The 23,777-nt window shown below is 41.2% G+C and overlaps 1 protein-coding gene across 7 annotated transcripts in view; it reads right to left on the bottom strand.

Annotated features, from left to right (window-relative positions):
- Window positions 1-23,777, bottom strand: part of FBN1 (fibrillin 1) — a 215,640-nt gene that overhangs the window by 48,677 nt on the left and 143,186 nt on the right. For 4 of the 7 annotated variants that reach the window (XR_010590988.1, XR_010590987.1, XM_005304018.5 and 1 more), the window contains exons 31-41: window positions 21,268-21,393; window positions 20,116-20,241; window positions 9,983-10,105; window positions 9,126-9,248; window positions 7,075-7,200; window positions 5,011-5,133; window positions 3,982-4,104; window positions 2,734-2,898; window positions 2,267-2,335; window positions 2,036-2,161; window positions 358-480 (exon numbers count right to left, since the gene is read on the bottom strand). Coding sequence is in view for 2 of the 7 variants with exons in the window: in XM_005304018.5 (XP_005304075.2) it covers window positions 358-480; window positions 2,036-2,161; window positions 2,267-2,335; window positions 2,734-2,898; window positions 3,982-4,104; window positions 5,011-5,133; window positions 7,075-7,200; window positions 9,126-9,248; window positions 9,983-10,105; window positions 20,116-20,241; window positions 21,268-21,393 (1,353 nt within the window). In the remaining 5 variants the exon portion in view is untranslated. Of the gene's footprint in view, window positions 1-357; window positions 481-2,035; window positions 2,162-2,266; window positions 2,336-2,733; window positions 3,426-3,981; window positions 4,105-5,010; window positions 5,134-7,074; window positions 7,201-9,125; window positions 9,249-9,982; window positions 10,106-20,115; window positions 20,242-21,267; window positions 21,394-23,777 lie in introns of those variants that run through there. The other 3 variants (XR_010590990.1, XR_010590989.1, XR_010590991.1) reach the window with 3 other exon arrangements.

The following is a 23,777-nucleotide window of genomic DNA, read 5'->3' as shown; positions in this document are numbered from 1 at the left end:
GAAAACTCACCCTTGCCAAGAGATTAAAATGTGAAATTCATACCATACAAAGAGTAAATATGACACTTTCTGCTGTGGGTGTAAGGAAATGGGAACATGCCGTTATGCTGATTTAAACAGACTCTACATTGATCTGTGAATTGTGGTATTTAGTAAAGCTCTGACAAAAACCTGTCTTCATTGACTTAATACAAATAAAGAAATAGGCCAGAACTTCGGTTGGTGTCAATCGACATTAACTCCATTCAAGTCAATGCTAATTCTTTTGTATAAGTGAACTCCATAGAGCTAGGCTGAATTACATCATCGGAAGCCCTGACATGCAATGTAGAAGGAACACTTTAAAAAAAAACATACCCATACAGTTGTTGCCACCATTGACTTGCATGTAGTCGGGAGGACAGATACAGGTGTAGTTCCCAACAGTGTTATAACAAGTGCCAGGCCCACAAATGCCAGGTGTATCACATTCATTAATATCTATAAGAAAACAACAAGACATTAAATAATTGCAGCAGATTTTCATCTAAATTTCTTTTGTGAATCGGTGAATTTGGGTTAAGCTGTTTTAGCAGCGCTCAGGGTAACAATGTACTCGCTGGGGGCACTTAAAGAAAATCTGAGCTGCTGGGTTATGATGGGGCAGGCCTGCATGGCAGAAGGGGTATTCCATGATTAAACAGGTCTATAGGTGAACCTAAGGGCCTCACAACTAGCCAGGGGAGTGGGCCCCTGGCATATTCAATGGGTCCAGAACAGTGAGAATCCATTTCCTCTCTGCACCTGTTATCCAGAAAAAATTTGGAGATGCTTTGAAATAAGGTGGTATCAGGACAGATCACACATTCTACACTCCTGGTCTCTATCTCTTTGTGACAAAAGGGCTCAGTGATCAGTCTGTCCAGGTGTGTCTGCATCCATAAGTCTGACAGGGGTCTATAGCTGGTGGATAGAGGCAGAGAGCCCATCTGATCACAGGATGCTGCAGTGGACTGCTCAGGCCTTTAGGGAATTTGAGCTATTGAGCAGGGAAGGTGAAAGAGCTGCATCCATTAAATGATGCCACACACACACATCAAGGGGTTCCAAGCCAAGGGAACAGGATAAAACTGGAAGCTTAAAATATATTAAAAAAATCACTAAGTAGCCTTCTGCATTTTAAACAATCTATAGGGATAGGTAGATTTATATCTCCTCTCTACTGCACACGAAACCAGATGCTGAGCTCCATAGGGTGCAGAACTTCACAGAAAGTATGTGTGTCTGATTTTTAATTTAAATTTTTAATTTAATTCTCCAGGGCATGAATCTTCCTGTAGGTTTGCACAGGGCTCTACACGTTGTGGGCACTATGAGAAACAAACAATTATAGCAATGAGCTGGGAGGCTGAAGGCAACCTGGAAAATGAAAAACTAGTGATCAGATTTGGGGCGTTGGACTAAAACTTCATACAAAATACAACCCGATGGCTGCAGGACTGGGTTTAAGTATATGGCTGTGATGTTCTGAATGCATGCTACCTACTGCAGGAGAGAAGGGGAGAGGGAAGGTTGTAGTAAAACAAATATTTTCCGTCAGAGTCTCAGATCATCATGCTTTAGCCTGCAGGAAGATGGACAATGAGCTATGGTTAAAATGGATGATGCCATTTAATCCAGCCCAACAAACACAAGCAGCAAGCTGCTTGTTGGTTTCAGCGCATGGTCACGTAAAGAATTATATTGTCCATCAGCAAACTGCTATTTCTTAGAGATGATCAAGAAATGATATTTTTATGCAACTGGAAACCGAAAACGGTTAGTTTTCGATGAAAACCAGAAAATGTTAAGCAAACATTTGCAAAAATTTCCATTTAATCCAAAAGGAATTTTCTGTTGAAAAACTCTTTTAAGGAAAATTTTTGACCAGCTCTACTATTTCTGCAATTGCACTGTTGGTGTTCTTTTAAGGAACAGGTCATTTTGATGGATGCTCAGTTGCCAGTCGTTGATAAGAAATAAATGCCCATGGCGAGTAAACCCTAAGATTACATACCATCACAGACTCGAGATTCTTCGTTCAAATAGTAGCCATTTGGACACTGACAGTGGAAACTACCAAATGTATTAATACATTTTCCTCCTTGGCAAAGTCCAGGTAGTTCTTGACACTCATCAATATCTAACAAAGTAACAAGACTAACATTATTTCATGCCACGAAAAATCAAGTTAGTCATAGAATGTTGCAATTTAAGACAGGTAAAAGCATGAAAAAATAAGCATTACCCTCCAATATAACTGTAATTGGGTTTGGTCGGAATCCTTCCCCTCCAGGGCACAGAACCTTATATTCAGCTGAAAACAAAAGAGATTTTATTAAAATAGTTTAAACATCTTCATCACAATGATCTTTGAATTTGTAAAGCTTATTATAGCACATTATAAAACAGCCTAATACTGAAACAAGGCCCCACTGTGCAAAATCAGGTATCACTTTTCTCCTTGGCTAACACAGACTCTGGTGTCCAAGCAATAGCACAACCATGCAAGAGCCATTACAATGCACCTGCTGATTGATAATATTTCAAAGCCAGCAGATTTTGTACCATGACTGGTGTAATTTTCAGGCAGTTTAGTACTTGTATGTACCTAGTACATTATTTTACTAGCATTCCCACTATCTAGAGAAAGTGAAGAGAGACAGAAAGAAGCACGCATATATGGTTAGGTATAATCCAGTAAAGCTGACTTACTTGAGTTCACAGGTGGGCAATGTTCACAGGGAACCCCCCACGCTCTCCCCAGGGAGCAACAGCAAGAGGCCTTGGAAACAGCAACCCCAATCTCATTACTGCAGACTAAATCTCCATTGTCTCCTCGCGGTTTAATATCCAAGTAACAGTTGCCAGAACGTGTGTCTATTCAAAATGCACACAAAAACAAACATTACATCTGATGGAAGGGAAGAAAGTTTTGTTTCCTTGTGCTTCCCCTCTCTGTCTGTCTGTCCCCATCTATTGTCTCTTGTCTCATGCTTCGGTTGTAAGCTCTTTGGAGCAGGAACCATCTTTTTGTTCTGTGCTTGTACAGTGCCTAGCACAACGGGTCCTGGTCCATGATTAGGGCTTCTAGGTGCTATGGTAATACAAATAAATGAATTAAGGATATTCGGGATAGTCTCAATGTTGAGAGAGAGCGAGAGCTCCAAATTACCTTCATTTCACATGAGAAAGCTGTGGTTGGAAGTAATTTACTGTCACGATTATATTGGGCAGCACCTCACCCTGCGAACAGTCTCACTGCAATCAGTGGGACTGCTCATAGACTAAGGAACTTCTGAGCAAGAGCAGACCCAGGTCCTTCATCATTTAGGTGCCTATTCTTATTCTCACATGATTGTATTAGCACCTTCCTCCAATCCTAGGAACTGCTCCTCTTTTCTGTCCTTGAAATTAATGAGATTTACAAATGAAACCATCTATTCAACACATACACTTAGACATTAAAATGCATTTCAACCGAAGGAAACAATCCAGGACCAGGGAGGTTCTGAGAAAGTTGGGGCCTATTCCTCCAGAATTTACTCACGAGAGTATCTCCTTTGATGATGATAATTAAGTCTGGCTGAGTTGCATTCAAAGCAGGATCCAAGGGTGTATGCTGGCTTTATGCCACACGTTTGTGTTTCTTCAGTCTTAAGGCCAGACGGAGGCTGGTTTGGCCCTGGTGCAATTTAAAGCAGCCTCTAAATTGTGCACAGCTGCAACAAGCCCCAAGGGGCTATTCTGGCAGCAGGGAATGGCTGAAGTGCAGTACTGCTCAGGCCACATTCCCTACCCTTCACCACACCCTATTAGCCAGGAGCAGTAGGGCGGGAACTGCAGAGTCTGCTCCAAGAGCTTTCCATCATACCCTGGGAATCCTCAGCTGGCTGTTTAAGCTAGAGTTACTGCCCCTTTGTGCCACTTCGTCTCTAAATAATACAGGAAATGACAGCTTACCAACACAGCCAACACGGGTGGGGTTCAGCTCAAAATCAGGAGGGCACTCACAGGTGTAACTGCCAGCGGTATTGATACACTTGCCACTGATACAGGTGGTGGGATCTGCACATTCATTAACATCTGAAACAACAAAGGGGCAGACAGAGAATTCCCCAATATTCCACCTAAACCAACAACATGCCAGGTGTCAGAATGTCAGTCTCAGGAAATAATCAGCTCCATTGCTTGTTGTGGGGTGTATGTTCCCGCTACAGAAATCTACACACAAAAAACCACCACTGAAACTGTGGAAGCAGAGCACTAGTCCAACATGAATTCAATATTTCACTGAGAAATACTTCATTTTTGCCAGAAAGAATGATTCTACATAATGAAATGCACCATAAGAGAGGCCAAAACATTAATCGCATTGGTCAAAAATATCAAGCAGAGAAATCATTTTGAGGGCCATATTGTCCCATGTGTCTCTGGGAGCAGAAAGTACAGGGCCCAGCAGATCCCAACCTGTGGGAGACGTGGAAGGAAAGGCACGACACCTCTTCCCTTGACCAGTGGAACCCCAGGGATTCACACCTCAGCAGGGAACAGATTCGGGGATGACCGCACAGCCCCCAAAATCAGGCAAAATATTTGTATGTAAATTCCTACTGTGCCTATTTTGCCCACTGTGCTGTTTTGCACTGAAGGATCTAGTGTAGTTCCATACTTTCTTATTTATAATCTAATTGTTATGATATAGCTAGAGCTTTGCTTAAGGAGTTGGTCAAGATAACAACAGCTATGTTCAGAGGCTGCTCAAGAGTCTGCAACTCTAGACAAAACTTTGGTGTGCTGCTGGTTCCTCTTAGTCGTAGAGCAGAGGATTTGGCGTTTGAGTGAGTGGCATTGTGACCTGACACACTGGGTCATAACAACACTCAAATTTGGCCCAGCTGCCCCTCTGACATGATGGATGCCCTAGGTAACAGCCCAGTCCATTGACAGCTAGCTGTGTTAAAAATGATCTTGTTTAAAACCAGTCTTCACCTGTGCAGTTACCACCGGTTCTGTCCAGTTCATAGCCTGTCTCGCACTCGCATCGGAATAGACCAGGGAGGTTATGACAAGTCCCATAGACACAGATGTTAGGAAGGGAGCACTCATCAATATCTGTAAGAACAAAAAGGAGGGGAAAATTAGGTTCCGTGATATTTTCGCTATAAACTTCAGACTAAAATCTTGTCTGAATAAGCGTTCAGAAAACTAAGCATGGAACTGGATTCTGATTGCTCCTGCATGTTTTGTAAAATATATTTTAGATTTGCAATACTAATATATAGGATTTGCCTTTGTACCCAACAGAGTCCAATCTAGAACCCCTTACTTAATTGCTTTGGAAGTGAAATTCAGCTCTATGCAGATGGCCAGCACAAGGGGTTGAAGGGTTAAGTGGGACTTAAGTGATGCACAGGCTTTTCCAAATAAATTAAATTCACCTTTTATTCAGCTTTACTGCGTATGACAGATTATTAGACATACTGTGCTTATTTCTTGGGTGTAACTTCTATGGTGTTTTGCCTGAGTGAGGACTGCAGTATCAGACTCACTGTTTATAGTACACTTATATGAACTGCATAATGAATGACTAACTTGATCCAGTAACAAAGAGTCCATGTTTACAAAGGGCTTTAAAATACTTCTGCAGTTAGCATACACACCAGAGAATTCAAGAGAAGATTGTTGTAGCAACAGGAGAGAGGCACCATGCAGGCTGTTAAAGTTAGTTTGAAGATTATATAGTTTCAAAGTAAATGGTTTCATAGATGAAATACTAAGAAATCTAATTTTGTTTTTAGTTTACACAGAATTTCAACTTTCACAATTCATGCCTCTTCCTTTATTAGTAAGAAACAATACACCAAACAAATTTTGCTGGAAAAAGTACTAGATCCTATTTATAGTGTGCTTATGAACTTCATCAAATACCAGTATCTATAATGCATTGAGGATGGTTGAGTTGAAAGATCTCAGCCTTGGGGAAAATATGCATTTATTTATGGATCGGAGCAAACAATTCACAAGGAGTTATTCATTCATTACGTTTCTCTTCTTGTTCTATTAGCAAACAGATTGCAAAAATTCTAACTTATTTTCAACACTCAAAATTATTTGTGATTTTTTAAGTAACTTCCCCTCTATTATTTGAGTAGTTTGTAAACAATTAAGTGAGAAAATTCAAGATTTAAATTTTTACATTTATGCTGTCTAGGTTATTTGTCATATAGTGTCTTATGTTCCTCGAATGGATGACTTAAACTACTAAATTACTACAACATGAACTGTGGCTTTCAAATGTTACAATCAAATATACAATTTGAAACATGATTGCAGCAAACATTTGCTTTTCACAAGTATTTGCACTAGCAAAGCTCAAGCGCTTGAAAGTTCATATAAAAGGGCCGCAAAGAGTTGACTGGCAACACACTTTCGAATCTGATCAGACATTCATAGGATTTAATTCCCCATTGTTTGCTCAGATCTGTTTCTTTATTAGCTTAATAAACTGTGCCCTTCTGCAGGGCTGACATATATATGCTTTTGCCCTACTGCACCAAACCGCAGCAGACCTGGGACTGATCTAAAGCCTACTGAAGTCATTGAAAGTCTTTCCATTGACTTCAGTGGGCATTGGCTCAGTCCCTTGCTTCCCACACACTGCTCTCCCTATAGGTTAAAGGCAATATTATGACAAACTCTGCTGAAGAGATATGAGCAGAAAGGGAGACAGGAAAAAAAGTGATCAAGGGGAAGTAGTGGCTGAAAAGCCTTTGGATCACCAGACCAGTGAATAACTAGCTTTGTGGCAGTAGAAGATTCCTCAAAGAGCTGTTTTTATTCTCCATAGCTATGTGTGTAGAGCTCTGAAACCAAAATCAGTGTCCAGATGCATGAACTGAAAAAAGTAACAAAAAACTTTACCCTAAAATATTTTGGAAGCTAATGCAGTTTTCAATAGTAAACACAACTGCAACCAACTGTAACATTTTTCAAATATAAAATATTATTCAGGCAGATTTTGTCGAGTGTTGTTTAAAGGTTACAGTGAATTACCTTCACATGCTTTCCCATCTGGACTTGGTAAAAATCCCATATCACATTCACAGCGATACCCTCCGGGGGCATTGAGACATTGCCCATTCTCACAGAGATTCAGGTTTTCTGAGCATTCATCAAGATCTGTTAAAGGAAGAGGAATTGCATTATATTGTAAATATTTTTTCACACTGATGTTCAGTTCAGCTAAGACACATATATATCCAAAAGTCTTAACTGTTACATTAATTGAGAACATTTGCAGAAGAAATTGTAGTCAGGTTATGTGCAGCTCTTGTCATACTAAAAGGCTTGGGGCATTTCTGTCACTTTGAAAATACAATTTCTAATGAAAAGGAAAAAAAGAAGCCATTAGTCTAGATTTTTAAAAGTGGTTAAAATTAGCAAGAAGTGGAGGGAGATTGGTGACTGCTGTGTAACAGTAGAGTCCCAACTGAGATCAGGCCTCTACTGTATGAGGTGCTGTACAACGTACAAATAAATGGTAAGAGATAGTCTCTGCTCCAAAGAGTTTCCACTCTAACAAGACAAAGACAGACAAAGAGAGGGAGTGGAGACAGAGCCAGACAGTGGTGAAGGTCATCTCAGTGGCCGAGCTGGGAACAGTGCCCTACCCACTGGACTACACTGCCTCTCAGAAAGTTTGGCTCTTAGTCTTTAGTTGACATTGTACACATCACAAAAACAGCACGTTTGCTGCAATGCAGCTTGGCTGGCAGTCTCAGCTTACAGAAATCCAGGACTGGAAAAGCAAAGATACTGCATATCAGGATTGATGTGCACACATTGCCAAAGCTGTGCAGAAACACTACACAGTACTAGTCTACTCTAGTGCATTCTATCCAGCTCTCAAATTCATGAGTAATAAGCATGACAAGGATTTCAAGATGAATTCTATCAAAATTCAGAAACTTAATTAATATTCATTAAAAAAACTCCCAAAGATACAGTTCATATCCGCTTCAAAATTAAGGAAGAACATATAGAAAATAAAAAAATGGAGGTTACAAAGGCCATTTGAGAAGCTGAATCAAATTCAAGAATGAATTGTATAAAGAGCATTAACAGAATAATTCAAATGTAATTAACTTCAAGCATGTGGTGCTAGATTCTCAACTGGTGTAAACCAGTACAGATAACAGAGCACTGCTGATTTACCCCAGCTGAGGATCCGGCCCACTCTCTGTATCTCTATATATTGTAGGGGTTCATACTGCAGCCTATCAATGTAGTATCATATAGTATCAACTTCTACATCAAATTAGTCGCAATAGCAAAGTTCCTAGTGACTGATGTGACGTGCTAATCTGTTCTTCAAAGTAGAAGACTTAAGTCTGGGTGGGAATTTCTCTGGTGACAATTTACACAAGACATTATTCAAAAGTAGCTACTTTGGCCCATCTATGTATGAGCACCACATCCTGAGGGTACTACGCTGATCATGCAATAAGAGGGCAGTGACCACATGCTCACTTCTGAAAAGGAAAAAAAAAACATTTTAGGCAACTATACAAAGGAATTTTAACAGATGTGCCCTATTACTCAAATGTTATGTGGGTGGCCAATAATCTGGTTTGTTAACTGGTCCAATTATATCACCATGCACTGTTTTAATAAGTTTGCCACCCACATCTCTTTACAAGCAACAGTTATGAAAACCTTCCATTCTCACAAGGGAAAAAAAAATGCTGTCAAGTTATACTGGTCAACTTTTTCATGCCAGATGATGTCATGCTATGTGAAATGGGAGACATCGCAACATGACATATCATAATTCACCTTAACATGAGGATGGAAAGCGTCAAAGAAAACACTTTGCTGCCCAATCCTGATTCTGTAATTGATACATACTTAAAAGTCCAATTCAGTGGGAATTCTGCACATAGAAAGACTGCAGGATCAGGTTTTAGATTTAGATTGTAAATATTGACCCAACATTGCACATTTAAATTAGTCTACCTGTAAGTAGTGGGTAAATTTTCCCTAGAACTAGTCACTACGATGCATGTTATATGCTGAGAGCTGCATCACTCCAAAAGAAAGCTCACCTGTACAAGTGAAGCCATCCCCAGTGTAGCCGTCCTTGCAAAGGCAACGGTAAGAGCCCATTGTGTTCTTGCAATTGGCATGTGGGCTGCACATGTGTGTTCCATTGGAGCATTCGTCCAGATCTTTAATATAACAAAAATTGCATTAGTAAAACCAAATCCATCATCAATGCAACCTCTAAACTCCTCAATTCATAGCACAGGGAAACGCTACTTTAAATAATCTTTTACAAAAACAAGACACACATTTATGATTTTTTACTTGACATGTTTTAACAGACTTTAATAAAACACCCGGCATTCATCACTGGATATTCTGGGTTGGTGCATTCAGTAGTTTAGAGCAGTCCAGCTGTTCTCTCATTTCGAAGGAAGATTTGTTTCTTCTCTTCATGACAGGCACTTCCCTTCCCCACTCAGATATTCTTCTCCGACAGAGAATTTCCAGCATATTTGCAACTCAGCTAAGAAAGTTTGCTAGGATGTCTGTGTCGCTTGGGAACCACCGAGACCCCTCCCTTAAAGATAAAGGGTAAAATACTGGCTCCATTGAAGTCAATGGCAAAACTCCCACTGACTTCAATGGAGTCAGGCTATCCCCCCAAGTGCACAAACTATCTCCCTACATTGTTTCATTTCCACCAGTCTTGCAAGCCAAGCAAGAGAAACTGTTCATGCTGACATGTCTCCCACATGGACAGTGAATTCTTCCTTTGTAGTGTAAGATAAACTGACATCTTTAACATGTGTGACGATTTATTTTAAAGTTTGTAGATACAATGTTGCTGTCCACAGCTGTGTAAACACTTTTGTTGATGGCTTACAATGCTAAATCAGACATAATGTATGAAACTCACCTGAGCATTTGATGCCATCTCCAATCCAACCTGAGCTGCACTCACATTTGAAACTCCCTGCCGTATTTGTACATGTGGCATGTCTGTCACAGTTATGGGCTCCGATTTCACACTCATTGATATCTGTAATAACACAGGGGGAGGGGAGCGTTTGTGAAAGAGCTCACACATCAAACTTTTCTGACATCCAGCAACACTATATTTCTTTCTTAAATTGCTTCTAACTGCTAGTAGCATTTAAGAATTAGGCATAAAAGAAACAGACTCATGGCAAAGAAAAGCTACCGAATAGTTGGCTTATTTCAAACATGTATTGGCCTACTATTTTGTGTTTTGTTTTCAGGAGGTTTGGGGCAGTTTTTAAAGCACGTAGCACCTAGGAGCCCTGTGATGTAATATACTCTAAAGCCCCAGTAACATCTGCAGTGCAAGGAGTGCCGTATTTGTTCTTTTCATTGGGGTGATGCTGGAAGAGTGCTGGTATGGGGATTCACAGGCCTCCAGGAAGAAGGGGAACAGCAGCCATGGAGATTGCTAGAGCAGTGAAGCTGCAGCAGATGCTCCATAGCCTGGGGTTCTATTTCCCCCGAACAGCCTTGGAAAGCCCTTTGGCAAAACCCGTTTAAAACTCAGACCCAGTGCCAGGACCAGGATTTGCACCCTACATTGGGAGACACCAACATTTTACCAGCCTGTATCTTGAGCTGTACTTGGTAGCTGAGGAAAAGGAGGCAAAGTCTGCATTACACTGTTACCACCCAAACCCGGGGGGTTGCTGGGGGCTCAGGGCTGCTCTAAATTGCATTGAGTGGTCACAGGCCTGAAGAGGCCATTCTTCCAGCAAGGGATCACCGGGGCGCAGCACTGGGCACACTCCAGACAGCATGCATGGGGTTGGTGCTATATGCCAGCTCTGCTCCACTAGCAGATTCCTCCATGCCAAGGGTAGCCCCCACGACCCAGTGAAGCCGATGTTTGCACGGCCAGAGTGACGCAAAGCACATGGCAGCGGTGTGTGTGTGTGGGGGGGGTTGAGGATTTGGCCCACTATGTTTGGTCCTATTGTGAAGGCAGATGGGAGAAAAGCAAAGCACAGGATTGAGCTCTTTGGGAGTATTGTTTATTAGGAACTCAACAAACCTAAACAAAGGGAAGAAAAGGACACCATCCTAGAGGACAACATATGGTCAGCTATACTAATCCTCAACCTTCACAGGCTTGCCAGCACATTCCATTTAAGCACTTGTTGTTTTCACCTTATTTTGATTCTTGGGCAGTGTAAAATTGTATATAGAGAAAAACAAACCTAATGCAGCTCTTTCCTTATCACAACACAAAATTAGTGCTTAATATAAGCACTTGGAGAATGTATAAACTCAAAGACAATGTTTTCAGAAATTATTTCTGGTAACTAAAACAAATGCTGCAGGAATTCTCTCACACCCATGAGCCATGGCTTTTACAACATTTACTGTATCCTAGGACTCTAGGTGTGTTTTGTTCTACTTCCATACAGATGTAAACTGTCTAGAATTCACATCAAGCCTCTTAGAGTTTCTATCAGTTGTTCCCAGACCTTTTAACTGCCTTTAGTGGTAACTTAGGCCAAATCATCCCATTCTGCAGAACAGTCGATGGAAAGGAAAAACACAGGCAAAAAAAAACTCTGCATGATTTAACATACAGAGAACCCAACCCATTCTCGTCTTGGGGTAGATTAAAAAGGGTTGGGGGTCTGGACTAGGAATCATGGGAATTCCCAGCTCCAAACCCAAGGATCTCAATGCATCTACTATCATGCCTACCAGAAACTGTCCAACTGATACCAGTTAGGGAGAGGAGCAACTGGGGAGAGTTTTATATTTTTTTAAAATATTCACTAACTATTGTATCATCAAGATATGTCTAAACACCATCTTGATCATTTTGCTTTGTTTTTTGTATTCCTTTCTTCTATCCTTTCTTTGCCTGTCTGTTTGCCTTTTAGACTGTAAGATCTGTGCCCTACGTTATGTTTGCATAGTGCACATGGGCACTACTGGAACCAATCAGATCAATAGGAACAATACATAACTGTACAGCATGTTTGTTCCCTCACATGTTATCTATACCTTAGCCTGCCTTTGCCCCCAGTCCCAGAAGTATGTCTGGTGTGGTGGCTCTCTTGCCCCTCTGCTCTGGTTTTCAATTTCAGTGCACAGTACCTCTCCTTCAGAGGAACTGGCAGCCAAGGTATGTAACTTAATGCTGCCAGGAGGAGCCCCAAATTAAGCAAGGATTAACCTTCTAGATGTTATGGGTTCTTAGGGAAAGAAATCTACCTAGAGAACCCACTCCCTAGATCCTCCCCCTTCCAGAGGTGCTGTGAGTCTGGGAAGAGGGAACTGATGACATGTAGGCCAACTCCCATCATTTTGCAATTTAAATCCCAGTTTGGGCGACAGTACTGAGCCTGCTGTGTTTTATTTTTTCTCCTCTACGCAGAGCAATGGAGGAGGTGGGGTCCCATTTTTTCTGTGGTCTTTCTACTAAAATGAGAGAGGAGTCTGAAGCAAAAACCTGAAATGAACATCCCCAATATTTGGGTCCAAAAGTTGGTTGCTGGGGTCCAGATCCAGATCTGAATTTGGCAGCCTGAGTCGATTGCTCATTAATCTAGACTAACACTAGCAAACCTAGAAATCATGCAAATGAGACCTTTTAAAAAAAAGTTTAAAAACAAGGCCAGGAACAGAACCATATAACATATTTTCCTTATTCATGTGCAGAAACTTGTAAGATGACAATATTACCCTAGGCAGGAAACCAGTGTCTGTTAAAGACCTTAAGGGTGGTCAAGAAAGCTAATTTTGGCTTAGAGTGAAGAGAAAGGCTAAAAAGAAGTTCCAGAGGTCAACTACAGTATGTAGTGACCAGAAAAAACAGGCAAGCAGTCTACATCTTTAATCTCGACACAGGGCTGCCCAGAGGATTCAGGGGGCCTGGGGCAAAGCAATTTCGGGGGCCCCTTCCATAAAAAAAGTTGCAATACTATAGAATACTATATTCTCGTGGGGGCCCGGGGCAAATTGTTCCACTTGCCTCCCTCTCTGGGCGGCCCTGTCTTGACATGAGTGTTTTAAAAAAGTTGTTAAAACCACTGGTAATACTAAGGGTGCTCTGTATTTGATTACTTGATGCTCTGAAATATTCAAGTGATCACATGCTTCTTTATAACCTTTTGAGCACAACAAAACAACATAAAAAACCAACGTAATGCCAGATTTTTCTGCCAAGAATTTTTTAAACCACCAGTAAACATGAAATGGAAACTTGCATGCAATAGTTATGCTACAGCTACGTTATATACAGATTCAATTTTGTAAGGCAACTTCAGAAATAGTAAACAGACCTATATCATCTGATCGCAGACAATCCAGCTCCCATTGACCTCACTGGGAGCAGGGTCCATCCTTCTGCTTTTATAAAGTTAGATGCTGGAAGCTTGATTTTCTCATCACGTTTTGCAATGCCAAGGAATGAATGGACATTCACTCCACTTGGGTCTAGTGATATCCTACTGTTTAGTATTCTAATGGTCCAATCTATCCATGGCAAAAAAAACCTACAGGCTAACGGCAGCCCTGTGTAAAGGGGGAAATGAAATCAATGGGAGTTGTGCCCACTTACACTGGGGCTTAATTTAACCTGAGGATGCCATAAGTATTGAATTCAGACTTCTCAGGATGACACACACAAAGGAGAAAGTGAGCTCTGAAGGGGAAAGCTTTTACTGAAACAGATCTCTCCCAGAACAGTAAAGGGCCAGATTCTGCCACCTTTCCTCAAAGTATGAAGTGCCCTACTCTTCAAATAGTTCCATATATTTGCATAGGACTACTCAAGGAGTAAGGCAGCACTCAACTGGGAATAAGAGTACCAGAATCAGGGGCAAAGAGAACACAGGAAAATGCCAGCCAAGTCAGAATTTGACACCACACTTTACTCCAACAAAATTCCCATTGACTTCAGTGGGATTCTTACTAAAATAAAGAGAGCAAGGTGGAGCCACTGATCTGTATAAACACTCTCTTTTTGCCTAAATTTCCTCCAGTGTGAAGGTTTCCCTTTAAATATAACTCTGTGGGAAGCCAAGAAAAACAAAGGAATTACAATCTTAAGGCTCACACTGCATCCTCAGCTGGTCCCATTGTGCACCCACACTGCAGCACACGTGTTCTCATCTTTGTAATCACATTACTCCCATTAACACCAAGGGAGCTGTCTGACTATAGCAGATGACTATGCTCATGGTAAATAACAGGCAGCTCTGACATCATAGCAATTCCAGGCCCAGTGGGGACAAACCGTCAGTCTTCATTTACAGCTGGCTATTTTACTTCTTTTTGACGTCTCTTAATACTTATTTTTCTCATGCCTTAAGTAATAAATAAGGTGTCTCCCATTAATCACAGAGGCACAAATGTTTCCAATTGTGCATGAGCAACAATATGTATGCACAACTGGCATGTGCAATTACTGCACTTACGCTCACAAAAATGGCAACTGAATGAACAAATAACCAGCTAAGATGCGCGCACAATGACTACACACACCAATTATGTATGTGTATTTCCGCATGTTCTGAAAATCCAGGGCAGAAAGCAGAGATGGAAGAGACCTATTTAGTGGTACATCATCAGCACCTAACCCTGTGTATTTCCTTGCACCGGTATGGAGTGGGAGAAGCCATGCCACCAGTGCTGGCAGGAGCAAGGGCGGTGGCAGAAGGAGGCCAGACTTTATGAATAAATGATGTTTTTTTACATTTGGACTGCAGTATCACCCTGAAGCTAATGCACTGAAAGACCATGAAAACTTACACACTCACCCCCAGACACAGAACCCATGCAAGGTTCTATGAACCATTTACACTTCACATTAAGGGCTTCAGTGGGGCTTAAGTAGACTAGAGGGCCTGGAGCATGCTGTCTATAGGGGTGAATTTAATCCAATATCAACCTGTGAACCAGCTTTGTTTATTATTTTCGTGTCTGCAAATTTCTGTAAAAGTATTTTCTGATTTTTATTTATTGGCTCTTTCTGCAAATCTGTCAACTTTATCAGACTGATGTTCCATTTGTATTTTGAGTTTGTGCCCAGATCCCATGGAGAAGATCACATAGAAGTCACATGGCATATGTCCTCCTGGGTCCCTGCCTGATGGAGAAAATCCCATATCAGCAGGTGGGTCAGCAGAAGCAATTTGCAGAAAATGGATTTGTGTAGAAAAGTAGAGCTCAGCTGAAATTCATCCTCTGACGCAACTAGAGAAACCTAGGGGGGAAAACTTTAATTTCTCCTAGTCTTATCCCCATGACTTCCTGACCCTGGCAATCAGTGAGTGGCCTAGGAAACCATTACCTTCCTTTGGGAACTGTCTTGATTTTTATTCAACATAACTGTGAGCATCTCCCAGTTTTACATGGGTCAATTTATGTGTTTGACATACACCATCAACTTTCTGTACTTCCCCCACTTGATGTATTATCATCATTTAGTATTGGACGTGATATTGCCAGCTCCCAAATTCATAAGGGGAAATGTATGTGTTTCACTGACATCAGAGTTCTCCTGTGCCACCAGACTGAGCCATAACGTGTTTTTAATGGATGGAGGCTAGAGGAGGGGCAAGGAAGAGAGGGAAGCAGGCTTAAGAATGCAGCACATTTTACAAGCTGCAATGTTAGGGCCACTCCAAGTCAATGGGATGGCTCTTGAGTGACAGCTGCAGGGCTGGGTCCTTGCTTTTACCATACTCTTTTGCAATGTGTTTGTTTTCAGGTATGAAGTAATTAACAGTCGTACTGACCACTCCTTTATATATAATCATCTTCACAAGGATGGGCGGGAGTGGGCTTTTTGCTCTAATTCATTTCTCTGTTCAGGGCTGGCATTAGGGGGTGGCAAGCACAGCAATTGCCCTGCAAAGCTAAGTTGCTCGGGCTTCGGCTTCAACCCTGTGTGGCATGGCTTGGGCTTTGGCACTGGCACCCTTAGACTCCCTGGGGCTCAGGGCAGAAAGCCCGAGCAGGCTGAGCCCCGCACCCACCGCACAGGGCTGAAGCGGAAGCCCGAGCCCACCCCCACGACTGAGTGGGGCTGAAGCGGAAGCCCGAGCCCCGCCCACTGCGTGGGGTTGAAGCCTTTGGGCTTGGGCTTCAGCCCCTCATGGCAGGGCTTGGGCTTTCTGCCCTGGGCCCAGTGAGCCTGACGCTGGCCATATCTCTATTACACCCATGGTGCTCAATGCTGCACACTCCTTACTCAACTGATACTCCCACTGACCTCACTGGGAGTCCTGGCTGAGTTACACATTCTGAACTTTTCTCAATTCTCTGAACCTGCTGTGGAGAAGGCTGGTTTATCTTCTGCTGCATTTGTTATCTGACTTTTATAAACATTCATCTTCAATGCTGTGACAGTCTGAGCCCAATTCTGCCCTAATGTGTACCTCAAGCAAACCTGTTGCAAGAACAGGAGATTATCTAGTCCCCACACAACTCTCACTGACATCAACAGAAGTTGCATGCATGCAGTGGCAACAGGATAGGATACACGGGGCATAAATCAGAGCTGAATTTGTCCCTCTGTGTACAGCATATATAGGTCAAATCCAGTAAATCTATGTCTTTAAAATAACCAGAGTGGGATACTATGAACTCACAGGCAACACCTAGGCATGGGCAATGAACCACAATGAAGAAAAGGTGAGTTTGTGCAAATACAGGATTTTACCTGTGCATGAACACAAAGAATTTATGTTCCGCACCACATAATGCGCACGCACACAGTGACGGGAAATTTTGCAGACAGCTGGACAATCTGGAATGAGGGAAGGGGCTCCGCGCACCTCTATACCTGACCCACAGTCCTCTTCTCTAGCAACTACATCCCATTCCCTCTTTATGAAAAATTAAAATCAGCTCACCTAATTTGGTTATGGGAAAGCCTGTTTTATAGGTAAATAAAAACGAAACATTTGTAGCACTCTCCTTAGACTGGCTTCATAGGCTATGTACATCTTTGCATAAAACAAACTGTTTTCCTAAACTCCGTCCGCATTCTTACTGAGAACTGAAGGGGAAAAAACCTAACATCTGTGTGGGATGGGAATGTAAGTCAGTGGGTGGATTCTGAATACTGCTAAATGATTGGGGAAACAACATGTTTATTTGTTAAAATGGAAACAATCAGTAATGACAAGGGAGGTGAAATATTTAGACAAAACTGTAATGTAACCCAGAGGACATTATTTAGTTGTTCTCAGGAAACAGAGAACCTCCCCGTCGAAGCTCCATACACATTTTTGTAATTTTTTTTCACAGGAGTGCTTGTTCTTTTAAAGAAGTGAATGATTTTGACTTATCTATACGAGGCAAAGAATTCTGTGCTATGACCATGGTGCTAGTCAGCACAAGTGCAGAATCCTTTCTATGATACCAGCACTAATTGCTGCCTCCATAGCGCTCATCTGCTTGGGCCCAGGAAGTCTGGCTGTGATACTAGATTTGTGCAGAGAATGAAGGGAGAGTTCAACAGTCTATAGACAAACTGGGTTTTTTATTTTAGTGCACAGGAATGCGCACATTTTGATGGCAATGGGGATTGTACAATCATCCCTTTTCTAGGCCATTAGCTTGGGGCAGTTTTCATTTCTGTCTCACCCTTCACACCCCCATCAACTTCACACACTGCCAGCCCTTGTGTTCATGTCCCTTTTGTCTTCATTTGCTGCCCACTAGCTGTGTTTTCTGTAGTAGTGTGATGCTGATACAGCAGTGATCCCAGTGAGCCAGCTGTGATAGGACAAGGAATGATACTGGGAGAGTACAGCGAGAATGGAGCCAACCTTCAAGTGATGCTGTTCTAACTCGATGAGCTTTTCTTGTTTTTAAAATGTGTTCCATTACCCTGATTCAGTAATGCTCTCTCGCCTGAGCTGGGCTACCAGCTGACCAAACATTTGTACACAAAGCCAGTTACACGTAAGGCAAGCCTGTCCCCTCCTGTACACAAACTGCAGGTCTGTGCAGACTCCAGCCCTCTCTGCCTGGCGAGCTGCTGAGCTAACCAGAGAGTTGCACAGCAGCACCCCTTGTGGTGGACTGCAAGAAGCGTTTCCTTCTGCTTTACTATACTTCCCGTCCCCAATAACCAGCAGAGCCAAAGCAGCTGCTCTTCAGGCTTTCCGACCCCTCCCTTACTGCCCCCCCGCCCGCCCCCCCAGAAAGAAGCTGCTCTTGAGATACCAAGACCTTTCAGCCTCCCTCTCCATTTAGCTGGCTTCTTTTCACAATATCAAGACTCCCCCTCTCCTCCTTGCACTGGCTGTGACTGGCTAAGTGACTCCGTGGCTGAGAAAGTAGTTAAGCCCAATATTTCAAGCTGAAGATGTAAATTCCACATTAGCTCTGATCAAGCTGGTACACTAAAAATAGTGTGTCTTGGACAAGTATATACTCAGGGTGACTAGCCTCTCCTTCCACTCATGCTGCCGTGGCTTTAGCATTCCAGCTGGATCAGAACATGGTGGGGTTGGGGGTGGGGCTGACTGTGTTTGCTCATGCTGGAATTTATATCTCCATCTCAAAATGTAGAAGTGTGACGAGGTAGGATGGATGAGTCAGGGAGGGGGCAGGAATGGCTACTTTGGGAAGGATAAAGAGAGGGAAAGGCTGATGAAATACTTTAGAAAACAGAAGTACCAGAAATAGTTGGTTCTTTCTATCTGGATATCAGTGCTTAAATCAGAGGATGGGATTGGAAGGAAGAGATTTCTCAGCCTTACTCTGTCTATTAGTAAACCAACACTGTCATGGATGAGTTTTCAAGTGAGATTTTTTTCCCAGTTGGCCTACACCAGATGTCACCAATATGGCAAGAATTTCCAGAAACTTTTCCTCCAAATAATATCCTAGATCCTTTCCCTATAGGACCTTTATTTGCCCTTCCATCTCATACCAATTACTTAATATTTCCTGGCTGCTTTAACCGACCAGTATAACCCTGCAGATGTCACAAAGCAATATTTGTGTCATCACCTTTCATTTCCCTGAGAGTGATAGCTGCGGTGGGTGTGACTGAACATCACAAGGATTTTTCAAGTCTGCAGAACTAATGCTCTGTATCTTTTTGTATAATTTAGAGTAGAAACAAAGAATGTTGAAATGTTGGTCTACAGGGTAAAATCAAGGACTTCTTGGATTTAGATCAGTTCACATGTCTGTAAAAGGCAGCTGTTACTAATGCACAACTTCAGGCGAGGTCTAATATACCAAGTAGAACACCAGCTCCCCCATTGTTCTATGTAAGCTGTAAAAAATCAGCATAATCCCTTTTTGAGACCTATTGTACAACATTAATAATATACTTCTATAAGGACAGACCTATCAGCATATATACTTGTCTCATAAAGGTTGCCAGAACCGTGTTTACTCTAAATCCGTATTCAAAATTAAATTAAACATATGTTTGTGCTCATATTTTGGGCAAAGCTCATGACTCTCAACACCTTGGCTCAGATACTAGCATCTTGTGTTTTTAATGCTATCGCCCTCTGAGCGTGTAAGTTTGAACCTCAGCACTGCTGGCTGGCTGCCGCTATGAAATAATTTACATTTTGGTTTTGCTGAAATAGGTTTATAATTCAGCTAGTCAGGTAACTGTACTGCTGCCACTTTGCAAAAACTGAAAATATATTTTAGGATAGATTTAAAGCCACTAGTGTTTGCCAAAATAATATTTGGAATAGATGCCTGTTATTTGCATATACAGTTTCTAATCCAAATCCAATGCAGTGGTCTTCATGTGGTCTTGTCATGTTACGCTGAATTACATGTTCTTTTTGGTTATACCAGCAACCATATAATAATAGGCCCAACTTTGCTCTCAATGGGATATTTGTCATTCACTTCAATAGGAGAAGGATCAGGCCCAATATTATGCTATACAAACACAATACCAACTCAGTGACTCTGTACAGTGCAACATTTCACAGAGAACAGAAATCAAACAGATTCAAGAGGGGTTTTAAACGCTAGAAAAGGGAAATGAAGAATCAGAAGATGATAATTATTAACTTTAAAATTTACCTGTACAACCAGTGGTTCCTTTTTTGCCTGAATATCCCATATCACAATGACAAATAAATGAGCCTTTTGTATTCTCACAGCTTCCACTTAGACAGATGTTTGGATTCAGGTCACACTCGTTGACATCTAGAAAACATAATTTTAAGATTTTACAAAGTTCTTAGACCATAACTAACCCAATGTCTTAGAGCCATTAGTACTGGTACAAAAATGTGTCTACATGTGCAGAGAAAAAAATAAATTAGGCTAAATATTCTTCACCAATGTAAAATATTGTACATTTCCAAATCAGATTTAATATTGCTATGTTATTGCACTGGTCTTTATTTCCCAGCCTCTCTTATCTTTAATTCCAACTTTCATTAATAATCACAAATGGCCAGATTTAATGGGGTTACGCTAAGGATAAACTTGGTCTTTTATCTGTCCTCAATATATTTTATTTTTTTCTACACCGATGTTTCCACGAGGGCATTAAGTGTGTTTCAATTTTAAAATGCAAAGGTAAAATTCTACTCTTCTAGCCATGCAGCAAACCTTGACTTCAATATTTTGCTCTACCAAAACGTGCTGAACTCCCACGTGGTTTTGTCTTGGTGTCAGTTTTGGCCAGAATTCTGATTTAGGCTCACCCCTAAATCTGCCATCCTACAGCACCCTCTGTGATCTGAGCTGCATAGAGACATTCTGGAATGGGACCCGAAGAGAGACAGCATGGTCACCTTATCTCACCATGTATGCTCCTTAACTCAGCCAAGAACTCTGAACACATGCAGATGATTCCTACTACTGACAAAAATAGTCTGCAAAGAGGGGTTGTCCATGTGGCCACAGTTAGCCAAAATACAGCAGCACTGCTTTTTAAGTTTTAGTGTTTGCCAGTTTTGAGGCAGCGGTCAATTTGGCACAGTGCTGGAACCAAAACCCTTTTTTCACCAAATGCAGGTATTCAAGTATATTTGTAGTCTTGATATGTAATGTCAAAAAGACACCTGATTGCCTGGACACTCATTATTCTTGCTAGGACACTCACTGTTATTTTTATTTGCTTACATATTTTAAATAAATCTAGTTATCATCATCATCTTTGATCACTTAATTAAGGAAGATGGCTTGTTAGAAAGATTAGGAATCGGAGGTGTTTTCACTTACCTATACAAGTCTTCATATCCTCAGATGCCATGAATCCATCGTAACAAAGACACCTGTATTCTCCCGGTATGTTAGTGCACTGGCCTCCATCACAGATGTTAGGATTGTCTTCACACTCATCAATATCTATAGGGAAAGTTTACATTAACACATCTTTTAGAAAGGTGTTCCCTGTTATGAAATGCACTGCAACAAATCATGGCAAACAAAATTCTTTATGCTTTGTGATATATGTGCATGTGATCAATCTTTGCAGTTAAACCAAATGTAGCTTTATATAAAACTCCAACTGATTCCAATGGGAGCAGGAGCAAGTCTTGTATGCACAAAATCACTTGTAGGAAAACAACTAAAGGACCTTTTTCACGCCACATAACCCCGCACAATCAGAAATTTCGGGTCCAGTCTTGCTGTCATGGCAGTCAATGGGAATTTTGCCACTGACTTCAGTGAGAGGTACTGGACCTTAAATGATTTTAAAAAGCCATTCCACATACAAAATTCCCACACAAGCAGGATTAAGCCCAATATTAGAATAATTAACATGGATGTATTTATTTCACTAAAATATTATAAATTACTTGGATTTATTTTGTCCCTGCTGACGAGTCAGGCTATATCTTTACACTCTCCAGCATTTAAAATATGTTTTGATCAGCACATCAGCCATCACTGGGGGGTTGATCTGAGGAACTGAGACTGCACTGTTTATTGCAACCTTGATAGGATCTGGACTTTTTAAAACTCTCCAGATTTTTCTTTGTCACAAACAACATATACCAGCACAGTTGAGATCCAAGACTCTGCTCAGTGACTGCATGGAAAAACCAGCAAAACAAGGACATGAATTGAGAACCCCCTGAGAGGGAAAGGGTGTAACTCACTATCAGACTGGTCTGTTGTGGATTTTGGTAATTATGCAGCTGCAAAACACCAACTCACTTTAACTGTTTGTCCTAGAATCTTATGATTGTTATTCTTTTTTTTACATTTCTAACAGCAGCAAACAGAAATGGTTGCACCTAAAGTTTTTGTATGGACAATTAACTCTTACATGGTAAAAAGCTGACTGTTTACTGTTCATCCTATGAATCAAATAATGCTGGCATACACATTAGCCTGGAAATGTAGATTTGGAAGTGGAATGTGAATTTATATGCAAAATAAGTGCTGGAAACGAGGATAGGAACCACAAACATAAAGAACTTATTTTATAAACATGAAGAACTTTATATGCTAAATTGCCAAGGTTTTACATTCACAGTTAGGGTGGAAAATTGGCTGACAAAGAATTCATTGTTTCTCCTAATTGAATTGATTATTAATGCATAACCGCACCAACCTGACCTACTATTACAATGAATGGAACTCATAGCAGTTCAATTATGGAGAAATATATTCTGCAAAGGCTTCTAGCCATGTGTGATGTTACAGATAAAATACATTTGTGAACAATGTATAGAGAAAACTGAAAATCATTGTTCCTTAAACTCAGTCCACAATGCCACTAATTGTATATGAAGTTGTTTATACAGTCACATAGTGTCATAGAGTAAAGCCACACATTTATCACACTGGCTACTGACTGTCACCAAGTGCACCTTTTCTCATTTTGTTAAATAAGATTCTTGGGGGCAAATTTTCAGTAGACGTGCATGTACATTTTTGGCAATTACATATTTTGCACCTGCAGAAGAAACTATTTGTATATTTTGCAAGCATGTGAAAGAGGCCCATTAAAATTTGGGGTAGCATTCGACTCCTCTGATTGTGGCTGCTGTTTTCTCCCCACAATGCATTACAGACACAAATATATACTGCTAGCTAGCTGTCTGGTTACCTGATTTGTAGGAGAAAACACTTGGTGAGGCATCTAATTATTAATATTTGGGCTCACAGTTGCAGTAAATTATGGATGCCAATTTACATCTGTAATAAGAGGCTGGTGCTGAAAAACTGGCACTTCATGTCAATCCTTTTAAAAGGTGACAAATATTGACAGTATTGCTCCTTCTGGAGATCCCATTCATGTTGTTGATGGAAACGACTTCTAAAATCAAGTTCAACAGTGTTTCAAAGAGAGAGTGCCAAGTTCTTCAGAGGAGCTGCATCTACTACATCCACATACTTGAAATGCTCTTTCGTGGCTTTAAGAGCACAGATAAAAAGGGGACTTTTGACTATCAGTAGACGAAGGTTTCTAACCATCAGAGGAGTGAAGTTCTGGAACAGCCTTCCAAGGGGAGTAGTGGGGGGCAAAAGGCATATCTGGCTTCAAGACTAAGCTTGATAAATTTATAGAGGGGATGGTATGATGGGATAGCCTAATTTTGGCAATTAATTGGTCTTTGACTATTAACAGTAAATATGTCCAATGGCTTGTGATGGGATGTTAGATGGGGATGGGATCTGAGTTACTACAGAGAATTCTTTCCTGGGTGTCTGGCTGGTGAGTCTTGCCCACATGCTCAGGGTTTAGCTAATTGCCATATTTGGGGTTGTGAAGGAAT

Source organism: Chrysemys picta, chromosome 10, assembly GCF_011386835.1.
Source record: "Chrysemys picta bellii isolate R12L10 chromosome 10, ASM1138683v2, whole genome shotgun sequence".
NCBI classification, from domain to species: Eukaryota; Metazoa; Chordata; order Testudines; family Emydidae; genus Chrysemys; species Chrysemys picta.
The sequence above is the reverse complement of the archived record's forward strand: the minus strand, read 5'-3'. Positions and strand labels throughout refer to the sequence as shown.